The sequence below is a fragment of the Lepidochelys kempii genome, chromosome 24 (genome assembly GCF_965140285.1).
Source record: "Lepidochelys kempii isolate rLepKem1 chromosome 24, rLepKem1.hap1, whole genome shotgun sequence".
NCBI classification, from domain to species: Eukaryota; Metazoa; Chordata; order Testudines; family Cheloniidae; genus Lepidochelys; species Lepidochelys kempii.
The window spans coordinates 6,366,296-6,378,400 of NC_136403.1; the positions used below are offsets into that span (position 1 = coordinate 6,366,296).

Below are 12,105 nucleotides of genomic sequence, written 5' to 3' on the forward strand. Positions count from 1 at the left end.
CACCCTAAGGATCTCAAAAGGTGGCTATTATTCCTATTTTTCAGATGGGAAATGGAGGCAGCCAATCCCTAAACCAGTTAGGGGGCTGTAGTGTTGATGAACTTCCCTGCCACATGGAGCATCAACCTCAGCCGGTGCTGCAGTGCTCTTCTGAAGCACCAGTGTTCTACTGCAGAAGAAAGCTGGGACAAGGTTAGACAAACACGAGTTGTGAGCCAACAAGATCCCGCTAAAGTAGAGACACGCATCCTTAAATGTTGTCCAATGCGAAGAGAAAGTGTGCTCCAACATCAGAACATAACAAGGATTTCATGGTAGCCTTTGTAGAGACATTAATCTTAGGAACACAAATACATAGAAGATTAAATTTTTTTCCTCTTTGTTAAACTTGGTGTGTGGCTATTTTTACTTTAGCCTCTGTCATCTGGCTGAGAGGTTAGACGATAAATGAGAATTGCAAACACTAGAGGGCATCAACTAATTCATCTGGGCCTTACTCATGAGTGAGGGTTAATATTTAAGGTTTAGGGCTCACCTACATAAACAACTCGTTCACGGCAAGCTGGGGCGCGAATCTACCTGTACTAGCCTGCCGCAGGCTGTCTGTGGAGACCCTGCTGATGTGCATTAACGCACCGTGGATTCATACTCCAGCTTGCTGCAACCTAAATGTTTGTACAGACAAGCCCCTCGCTAGTATTTGTGAGTACGTTTTAATGAGACAAAACACTGGCTAGAACCAGAGTACACAGAGGTACTGCTGGCAGTAGCACTGAAGAGGTTCCCCGTCATGGATCATTGTGATCGGCCCTCCGTATACACAACATAAAGAGATGACGCCTTGCCCCAAAAGTTCACCGTTTAAGTAGGGCTGCGCCTACAGCACCTTCTGGTCCCAGTCCTGAGCTCCCCACAAGCAATTACTGCAAGTCACGCACCAATGACGTCCAGTGAGTTTTACGAGACCACTAAACTATTTTGTTTTTGAACTGAGGGCATCTCAGGGGGAAAGAAAGAAGGGGGGAAAAAAATAAAAAAAGGACTACTGAATTATCTGACTGGGCCGCCAAACCCCTGTGGCATCTGGCATCTTTACACAGGTGTCTTCTACCTACCCTCCACAGGTGCCACCGTTTGTACCATAATGCATGCGGGGCTCACTGGATGCAAGCTTGATTAGCTCATTCCATTCCTTTTGCCACTCCTCTTCTGTGTAAACAAGGCCAGACTAAACAAAACACAAAAAACCCACACAGAATAAGGGTTTACCAATTCGCTGAAGCAAGCTGCTTTAATTTGCCCCAGCATCAATTTCCTCTACAGAATTTTGCAAAAGCTGCCAATATATTTCATGCAAAAGAGCATACAGTGATATGATCTGGACATCTACCAAGTAACCAGAACACACAATAATAGGGTTAGATTCAGAATCTACCACTCATGTGAAAGATAAATACATTTCTGATGCACTGGAAATATGAACAAATATTTAAAGCTGGAGAATTGGACTACAACTTAAATATCCCAATATTACACTGAAGTCATCTTGATTCTAAGCGTTACAGATTGCATAACCTATTGAGAGACAGTAGCAGGAAATTATAACTGGATTAGCAGACATCCAGGTTTTGCTTTAGAAAGAAGTTTATCTTCCCTTCCTACCGAACAAGCCAGCAGCAAAGTGTCCAGAAAGATCCCACATAAGGGCAGATTTTCAGCTGTTAGTGATTCTTCGAGGTGTTACAATCAAACTGAGTTTACATTTTCAATCCCACTTTCATTTTAGTCTGCACACACTACTTTAGTGCTTTCATTTATTCATTTCATTTCAGTTATGAGCACAGATTGGTCTCACATGATGTACTGCACGATTCTGAAATATCTATATTACAGCGGTACCCAGGGGTCTTTCAGAATAGATTGGTGCCCTAGTGGGCTGAGCACTACCAAAAAAACCCACATATGAAAGCGCAATCCTTGCCCTGAAAAGCTGATAATCCAAAAAGATTATTGGCGAGTGGCATTACACAGGTGCCACCTTTACTATGTTTTCATTAGCTGTGGTCTTCAGAATCATATCATTCAGTAAATTATATTTTGGGAATAAGGAATCTTCAACCTGCTCTCTTGGCTGAAGCTGGTAGGTTGCTATGTTAACGCCCAACATGCCCACAAAAAGAGTGACAATTTAAGGTAAAAAGAACCAGAAACCATCACAATGCCCTAAAAGAACAAAAACAAAAAAAAAAGTCAGACTGATTTTGAAGTTAGACTACACAAGACATTATGCCAAATTTACTAAATCAGATTTCAGAAATCCAATTTCCCAGGACTGGAATGTGGGACTGCATGGGAGCCTGGTGTACTCATACCTCTCTGCCATCTTGTGCTCCAGAATCTGAGCTTCAGTTTTAGAAAATTAAATCACTAGTCTTATGAAATCATTCAAAATGTGAACCAAGAGTAACCAGTGCAGCAGTGTCTGCCCCTGCTGGTCTCAGGGAGGTGTTAACTCAGAAGTTTAATGAGGATATAATTTAATCATCAACATTGTTAAGTATTTCAGTTGAACTGAGCATCTACAACGTACATCTCATTACAGTGAGCTTATTTTGAGGAGGAGGGGGGAGCTTGCACCACTAATCTTTTTCAATCCAAACCCCAACTTACAAGTCAACAGTTCAACTGCACCTTTAATATTTCAAACTGGACACTCCACTTCCACTGAAATGAAGTCATTCCACTCAGAGATACCAACGCTATTTTAGTGTCTTACTCTACACCCAAAGAATGTTTGTGCTTGTTGGATAACATGCTTCCCCAATTCAACCAGGGCTTTTACTCATGAACAGAAGAACTGGTGGCAGAGATCACCTGAACTCTGGAATGCCAGTCAGTCACCAGGTGAACAATCAGACAGATTTTCCAAACAAAGGGACTAGCACAAGCCTGCCTTTCATAACACTAAAGGTCATTAAAGCACAGGATAATTGTGCTTTATTTGCAGGCTACAGCTGGAGACAGCACTCAGATGCCACAGACTGATGAGGTGCTGAAATCTGCGCTTTTAACATTAATGATGAAAAGTCAATTTGGTTTTTTAAATATTCAGTTTTAACAAGGATGGTTCTCTCTTTCTAAACTGGGAAATATTAATCTAAAGTCTCTTATTTATGAATTATGTTTTTAAGAAAGATCAAACAGCCCTAAGGAAAACTTACTGTGTTCTTTAGACCCTACACGCAATGGTATTCTATCTAGCTACTCAAAGACATCTGGTAACTTTCCATCCTGACAAACATATGTCCTTGCTTTCTGGGGCTAGTGTCACAACTGTAATGGTCTTTTAATGTGGTGAGTGTGAATTTCCTTTTTTGGTGGTAAAGTCCACACAGCGCTCAGACTGAGAAGTGTCTCTCCGATCTTATCACAAGAGAAGCCTACACAGGGTATGATGCATTTCTTTTCTCTGAAAGAACTGTTTTGTTGGTAGTGACAGGATGCGATCCCTAATGTAGGCACAGTAGGAATGGCTGCAGCAAAATCATAATGTAACAATACGGGAAAGTATGAGCTTTCGGTCACGTTGTATTATCCCATTTACACTGGCTCTCACTTGGGAGCCTAACACATCAATATTGCAAACACAGCTACAAGTCAACAGAACATCCTTACCATAGGAAAATAATTTCTTCAAAAGTTTCACAACTGTACTTCAAATGGATGGCTACTTCCCTTCGGAGTGAGCCAATTCATTGTACATTATGGGTTTGCCCCAAATTTACGTTAACATTTTTTAAAAAGCTCAGCTTTTACCAGAAGAGGAAGCAGGTCCCAGAGCCAACTAGAATTATGCCTGGACATGCCTCCTCGAGTCACAACTAAGAGCTCAGTCTTCGTTCCTTCGCCTCCTACCTCCTTGTTCTGCTGTGTTTGCTGCCACCGCCACCTCCGCTGGAGCGCTTCCCTTTCCACACCTTTATCCATTAAGGTGTAAAGTGATTTGCGCAGCATGAGATCTCGATCGTGGAAACCCCACATACCTACGTGGAGGGAAGGGAGCGGGGGAGAAAAAGAAAAGCATTAATAGCCGCTGGCCTTTCTCCAGCCTCCGCCTTCTGAAGATGTGTCACACTAAAGCCTTACCACAGCCCTGTGAAGTAGGGAAGTGCGTAGAACCTGAGAGTTATGAACACCTCGGGACTGGAGGTTGTTCGTAACGCTGAACAAAACATTACGGTGGTTCTTTCAAAAGTTCGCAACTGAACGTTGGCTGAATACAGCTCTGAAACTTTACTATGCAGAAGAAAAATGCTGCTTTTAACTATCTTAACTTAAATGAAACTAGCACAGAAACAGTTTCCTTACCTTGTCAAATATTTTTTCAAATTTTCTGTTTTAGTGATTTACATTTAACATAGTACTGTACTTGCTTTTTTTCCTTTTTGTTTTGTTTTTTGGGGTGTCTGCTGCTGCCTGATTGCGTATTTCTGGCTCCAAAGGAGGTGTGTGGTTGACCAGTCAGTTCGTAACTCTGGTGTTCGTAACACTGAGGTTCTACTGTATCCCCATGTTACAGATGGGGAAACCAAGGCAGGCAGATAAAGTGACTTGCCTAAGGACATTGAGAGTTAGTGACAAAGTTAGGAATGGAACCCAGGAATCCTGACCCCAAGCCCCTAGCTTATCCACAAGACAACAGCTGAATAGCATTTTTCTGTAGCAAAGAAATGTGGAAGTTCGAGATAAAGTTGACACTTTTAATTTAAAATTCCAAAAAACCCATCAATGGTAGTAAAGTATCGTGTCCATAAATTACTTGAAATCAATCAGGGGGCCAGGATAACATTTGCATGAGGCAGGCTGGCTTCACTACTTATGAACAGCACCAGTCCCATGTAGGAAATACTTAACTTCTGTTGACTTAACCTCAGAATATTATACCAACACTGAGAAGATTAGATCACTGGGGACTAAAAAGTTGGGCTTCTAAAATGGTCCCAGACCAGGAGGCAGCATCCCTATACTAAATGTGTGAGGGGAAAGAACGGGTGGCTCTGCTACTTTAAATTCCCTTTGCAGATATGAGTAAGCTTTGCCAAAGGGAAGGGTAGAGACAAATATCATTTTCAAGCTTCTGATATCTTAGGTGTTTATCTGGCCACCATCACAGGAGAATCCGAGCACCTCACAATCTTTAATGTCTTTATCCTCACAGCATTCTTGCTATTAGCTTCACCTTGCAGATGGGCAACTGAGGCACTGTGAGACTACATGAGCTGCCCAGGGCCACACAGGAAGTCTGGGGCAGAGGACTTGAACTTGGATCTCCAAAGGCCCAGCCTAGGTCCCCATACCACTAGACTACCCTTTTCTCTCTGAATAAAATGGATTAAAAACCCGAGGATAAGCTATCCTAAAGCAGAAGAGGGTCCTGTTTATCTCAAGCAGCTCCCAGAAACAGCGGCATGTCCCCTGTCCAGGTCCTATGTGGAGGCATGGCCAGGTAGCTCTGAGCACTGCCCTGTCCGCAGGTGCCGCCCCTGCAGCTCCCATTGGCTGGAGTTCCTGGCCAATGGGAGCTGCGGGGGGGAGGTGCTTGGGGAAGGGGCAGCATGTGGAGTCCCTTGGCTGCTCCTACATGTAGGAGCTGGGGGGGGGGGGGGGGAACATGCCACTGCTTCTGGGAGCCGCACGGAGCTGGCCAAACCCCCAACCCTGCTCCCCAGCTGGAGCTCCAGGGCCAGATTAAAATGTCTGGAGGGCTGGATGTGGCACCCGAGCCACAGTTTGCCCACCCCTGTTCTAAACAGTGTTAAGGATATTCATTTACTACCAAAAAACCACTTTCATAGTTGGAGAACATATTTACCCTTCACACATTTCGTCTAGAAATCCATGTCTAAAAATAGAGACATTGGGGTGGGGTGGGGGAACCAGAGGTTTTAAAATAATGGGACTAGGACAAAATGGGGAAATGCTACATGCTTCACTTAAAAAAAACCCAACCCAGAAATAATCCTTCTCAAGTAGGGATGTGGGCACTATATGAACTTTTTACTCCCTTCTGCTCTTAGTTCAGTCTTTCATGGAAACACCAGTTAAGCTGCATCTCTTTCATGGAAACTTCCCCACAGCTGCATATCTACCTCATTACTCTGAGGATACAAATCCTTCACCTGAAGCGGGGGGAGGGGGCACCATTAAAAGTGAAAGACAGGCTTAGTCCTTTCAGGCTGATGCAAGCTAACACTGTTGAGGAAAGAATAAAGCTCTTTTAGGGATGGGTTCAGAAAAAGGCAGACAGATGCACAAACCAGAATTCACTGCCCCATCCTAGGTTATTCTGGACTATGTAGGTTTTCAAGAAGGGAATAACACACACACTTACATAGGGCCTTTCAAACTTTAGTTCTTGTCACCTTTCTGTGAAGCAGATGGAAAATGGAAGCACAGAGAGGTGAAGGGATGTGCCAAAAGCTACAAATCTAGGATTATAAGTCAAGTTCCTGACTAACTCCTGTACTTAGATCATCTCCCTCTCTGAAATGTAACAAGTTTTATTTCCCTTCCTTAATGACCCTCCCTTTATTTCCTTTATAACATACTATGCTATTAAGGGAGGAGGTAAAAATCAAGTGAGTGGTTAGAAGTTGTGCCTGCAAAACTTCTCTGGATCTGTTGATACTCAAGTGTCAAAAACTGATCAGTCACAACTGTTATTCACTTCACCATGAATTGTTTTGAGGTCTTACCGAGGGAGGCAGCATGAAGCAGGCAGTTCCCGTCGCCTGTCGTCGCCAAAGGAAGTAGCCTTTGGCAGCTGGGATCAACATTAGCCCACCAGTTCAGGCGACCTGTGGAAATATTGCAGAGTCCCCCACTGTAAGCTCATACTTGACACAGGAAGAGCAATCGTTGTCTTTGCCTGTTCAAAGGCGAAAGGTGGAACGGATTGTATCTTGGCCTGTCTCCGAGCACCCGGCAAACAGGAATAAGCAGTTATGTATCTACTTGCCAGTGGGGAAGGGAGAGGGGAACAAACATATTTCATTGCATTTTCTGACAGATGACCCTCCCCCCCAATTTGTTTTTCAGCAGAGAACAAATCTCTCCGAAGAAAAAAATAAGGAAGGAACTCAAAGTAACAAGTAAACCCACTTACTGTAGTAGCTGAACAAATAAGGCAAAGCGCTACTATGGCTCAGTTGATAACAATCCATCTGAGCCAGAAGGATGTGGAACTCAAGTTATGCCTAAATAGATCGAGGTGGCCCATATTGCCGGCTGTGTCGGCTTTTGAATGAGACATTAGTATTCTCTCTGGCTGGGTCTGATGAGGGCCCTTGTGGAAGTTAAAGATCCCTATAGCACTTTAAACAAAAATAGCAATTGGAGTCTCCAGTATCAGAGACAAACGTCCCTGGCCACTCTGGAAAGCCAAGCCTTACCATCTGTAAACATATGAAAGATGTAAAAAGGAAGGAATAAGAGTTGCTGTAAGCGATAAGTACATTAGGCTACACTGACAGGGGATAATAGGAGAGAGTACAGGGATGGTGGGGTTTATCATCTTTTCTGGAAGGTGAATGCACAACCAACTACAGTCTACTAACATGCACGCCAAGCAAATCCATTCTGCAAGATACTCAAAACACCTACAGTGTCTTTCATCAGATGTCAAGGTTTAATGTATTTAATACAATACATTAAAATCACACAACACCCATTTGAGGTAGATTACTAGATCGGCCCCATTTTACAGCTGAGGACATAGGCAGAGAGGGTGAAGTGACTTATTCGAGGTCACATGAACTAAGGGGCAGAGCTGGAAACAGAATCCGGAAGGCCTGGCTCCCAGTCCTGCGCTTTAGCCTTTAGCGATTTTTCTGCCGATCTTCAACTGCAAAATGCTATTTTTAGTTTCTCCTGGTGGTTTCATCATTCATATCTTAAGCATGCAGACATATACTGTACAATGTTCTTTTTGTCTGCTCACCAGTTGAGGAACAGTGCTTGGGAAAATTCACATATCACACCAACTAAGCAGCTTTGAAAGTGATTTTAGCAATCAATATACAAACTGTCAGATTAGTGCTTTTGACAGTTTAAAAACTGGGAATCCAAGCTCTCAGGTAGTATAAAGCATTTGAATCACTGCAAATCAAGATATGGCCTCTCGGATCATCTGAAAACCAAACTGACTTTGAAAAATTAATATTAAGAATTGTGGTCATGTGTAGCGTAACTGGAAGAAGTTGAATCTTTGTTTCTATGAAGAAAACAAAATTAGTTTACAGTAGTATCCAGCAGAGACAAACCTACAGAAATGTTCCAAGCCACCTTTAAGCAGGATTCAGCTTTAAACCATGTCCTCTAAACGTGTTCCCCAGCTCCCAATGACCACTGTTAACTTCTCCACAATAGACCAACTGAATGTCAATCTGCAGGCAATAGGCTAGCATGCCTCTATTCATACTCCAAATAAGTTGAATCAGCATGTGAACCCGTCTTTAGAAAAACTAGGTCTCTTCCCAGCATTACAATTTAGCTTTCTAGTCTATAGAGTCAGTGAAGAATCTCTGCTAGATATTAGACACAGACAGCACTTAAAAGTTAGGAACACATTTCTTGCATGCATCCAATTAAGTGAGCTGTAGCTCACGAAAGCTTATGCTCAAATAAATTTGTTAGTCTAAGGTGCCACAAGTACTCCTTTTCTTTTTACATTTCTTGTGATTTCTCTTTGCAGTCTCACCAACAGATGCAGAAGAACTACATTAAGGAAGTTTTAACACCACAAAGGGATAAACAGAGAAAGCACAAAATGGAGTGCAAACTGCAATCTGATGCCAGAAATTTCTTTTCCTGGGACTAGAAAAGGAGTCCACGCTAGATGAAAATGGTTTAGTACACAACCTCTCAAGACAATGGCTCCACTCAGAAAAACAGGCTATTTTCAGTCAATATAGCTTCTGGCACAGCAAAGTCACAACCCTTCGCCAGGTGGAATGGTGCCAGAAGAGTAAATTGAGAAACAAAACAGCTTCTGACAAAAGCTAAACAAAATTTAACACCACTGTAGTGACTCTTAAGCCTTTTGTCCACTTCACATGTTTTCCTGGGAATTTGTTCTCCTTTCAGCCACTAAACTTTAATGTGTACAAGGAAGTTAACTTTCCTGGATTTTAACTGTAACTCTGGTTAGTGTCTGAATAGATTGTGCAGTCTCAGGCCTGGGCTACATATAAAATGTAGATCAACATAGCTACACTGCTCAGAGGTATGAAAAACTGCACACCCTTGAGAGCCATACCTATGCAGACCTAGCCTCCAGTGTAGATGAAAGAATGCTTCCATTGACCTAGCTACTGCCGCTCGGGGAGGTGGATTACCTACAGTGACAGTAAAACCCCTTCTGTTGCTGTAGTAAGGGTCTACACTACAGCATTACAGCAAGCATAGTTTCAGCGCCATAGTTCTGCTTCTGTAGTGCCCATAGTGTAGACGTGGCCTCTCGCACTGCAACATCAGTTTAAAGTCAGAGGACACATTTTAGAGAGGCATTTTCTATTAGCATGTCTTGATTACAGGCTGCAATGTACCTCCAAAGGGACGTATGAGTAGCAATTTGTACTTTTTCCCACATGCACCAAGTTATGCAAAAGCGGGCACCTCAACTCCATTCCCTTAAAACATTCAGAAACAGGTTTTGGAAATGTTATGCCTTTTCCAAGGTGATGAAAAGGCCAAGATACCTGCTAAAAGACTTGAAAACAAGATATCCACACAATTCGAGAAGTCTATCTTAAGAAGCTTTGTGCACAGCGCTAACCCAAAAGCAGGCCAGTTCTCTCTGAAACCTTAGCTTCAGAGATACAATTACACTACAAGTGGCTTTGGGTAGCAAGTCAAATGAATATGAGCACAGAGAAGTACAGCTAACAATAACCCAGGAATAGTTTATTTTGTACTTCCAGTGAAAATCCCAGTTTGCTCTTCTTTTCCAGCCTCAGAGCTATTACCCTGCCTTACCATGGTCTAGAGATGGATTTCAGGTAATAGGTAGTTGAACACTGTGGCAGACTTAAGTGCAGGGAGAGAGTAACCACAGGAACCTAAAAAGTGCCATCACTCAAACCACCTGTCACCAGAATTGCAGTAGCTAGTGGCTTTAGAGCAGGGGTGGGCAAACTTTTTGACCCAAGGGCCACAGCGGGGTTGCGAAACTGTATGGAGGGCGGGTAGGGAAGGCTGTGCCTCCCCAAACAGCCTGGCCCCCACCCCTGTCCGCCCCCATGCTCTAGGTGTCCCTAAACTTTTGACAGCCAGAAGCTGAAATGGGATGACAAAAGATCATCAATGATTGTCCTGTTCTGTTCATTACCTCTGAAGCATCTGGCCCTGGCGACTGCCAGAAGACAGGATTGTGGGCTAGATGGACCATTGGTCTGACCCATTCTTATGGTCTTACTGTATTACAGTAGCACTTACAGGCTCCAACTGAGATCAGGGCCCTCTTGTCCTAAGTGTGATATATACACATTGTAAGAGAGTCCCTATCCCAAAACTAAATAGACCAGGTAAAGCAGGAATGGGCAAACTACGGCCCAGGAGCCGCATCTGGCCCTCCAGACGCTTTAATCCAGCCCTCAAGCTCCCACCGGGGAGTGGGGGTCTGGGGCTTGTCCTGATCCGTGCGGCTTCTGGAAGCAGCAGCATGCCCCCCTCTGGCTCCTATGCGTAGGGGCAGCCAGGGGGCTCCACATACTGCCCCTGCCCCAAGCGCTGCCAATGGGAGCTGCAGGGGTGGCGCCTGTGGATAGGGCAGCGTGCAGAGCTGCTTGACTGTGCCTCTGCATAGGAGCCAGAGGGGGGACATGCCGCTGCTTCTGGGAGCTGCTTGAGGTAAGCACTGCCTAGAGCCTACCCCCTCCCATGCCCCAATCCTGATCCTGATCCCCCTCCTGCCCTCCAAACCCCTCAATCCTAGCCTGGAGCACCCTCCTGCACCCCCAACTCTCCAAGCACCCACACCCCCAGGTGGAGCCTGCATCCCCTCCCGTACCCCAACCCCCAATTTTTTGAGTATTCATGGCCCACCATATAATTTCCATACCCGGATGTGGCCCTCGGGCCACAAAGTTGGCCCACCCCTAAGATAAAGAAAGGGTGGGGCGGAAAGACAGACATTGCCACTCCCAATTTCTCTGAGCCACAGAGAAATCAAGGGAGCGCTCATGGTCCACAGAATCTGTAGCGGCGCCAGAAACTGAATGCAGCACTCCAGTCCCACTTCCTTAGCCACAAGACCATCCTTCCTCTGTAACTAGAGCACACAGTAACACCACGAGTTACTTGTCCTTTCGCGTATCGATTTAACATCAAACACCCACCACCACACCGCTCATGTACTGTTGAGCACAGGTTTTCCTCCTACTAAATCACTGAGCACTGGGTGTGTTGGGTGGAATCAAAATGCAAAGTAGGTTAAGAGAGCAAAGAAATGAATAAAGGGGACAGCTTGGAAAGTGCAATTAAGAGAACTGGTGTCTATACTGAGCTGAGTTCTTTTAAATATTAATCATAGCTTCTGCTTTTTCATAGTTCTTGATTATATATTAAATAGATTAGTTAACTCACCCACTGATTCTCCTAATGAAAACTAAGAAAGCCCACACAAAACGGATTTGACAGTCTGAACATTTTTACCTTTGAAAGTTGACAGCTATGATGAGAGCCTATTCCAATGTACTGATGCATTTACAATTAGCTCTCTCCTTGAGCACAGGGCTTTTTCTGCCTTTCAGAAAGTTATGTGAATTTAAGGCTCATATAAGGTGCTGAGTGACAGCCCCAGAGACACAAGTCCTGTATCTATAGAAAATGTAGAGTAGCGGCAATGGTGTAGTACAAACTTCACCCGCAACTTGACCAATGTGGCTTAACCCTGGAGGAACCATCTCTATAGGGTTAATTCCATGTCAGGGCTCATTCAATCATTGGCCTCTCCACTGAGAATGCCAACAGAGGGTCCAATTAGCACAAAAGGCGGTCGGGGATGGAGGGGTGGGGTTTGCAGCGTGGGCACCTGATCAGCAAAAA

General features: G+C 44.1%; 1 protein-coding gene across 6 annotated transcripts in view; it reads right to left on the minus strand.

Moving 5' to 3' along the window:
• The window catches only part of OTUD7B (OTU deubiquitinase 7B), a 72,144-nt gene that overhangs the window by 11,747 nt on the left and 48,292 nt on the right, over nucleotides 1-12,105 (minus strand). For 3 of the 6 annotated variants that reach the window (XM_073323619.2, XM_073323618.2, XM_073323617.2), the window contains 3 exons: nucleotides 6,756-6,857; nucleotides 3,817-4,043; nucleotides 1,116-1,228 (listed from right to left, as the gene is read on the minus strand). In XM_073323619.2, coding sequence (XP_073179720.1) covers nucleotides 1,116-1,228; nucleotides 3,817-4,043; nucleotides 6,756-6,857 — 442 coding nt within the window. Of the gene's footprint in view, nucleotides 1-1,115; nucleotides 1,229-3,816; nucleotides 4,616-6,755; nucleotides 6,858-12,105 lie in introns of those variants that run through there. The other 3 variants (XM_073323622.2, XM_073323620.2, XM_073323621.2) reach the window with 3 other exon arrangements.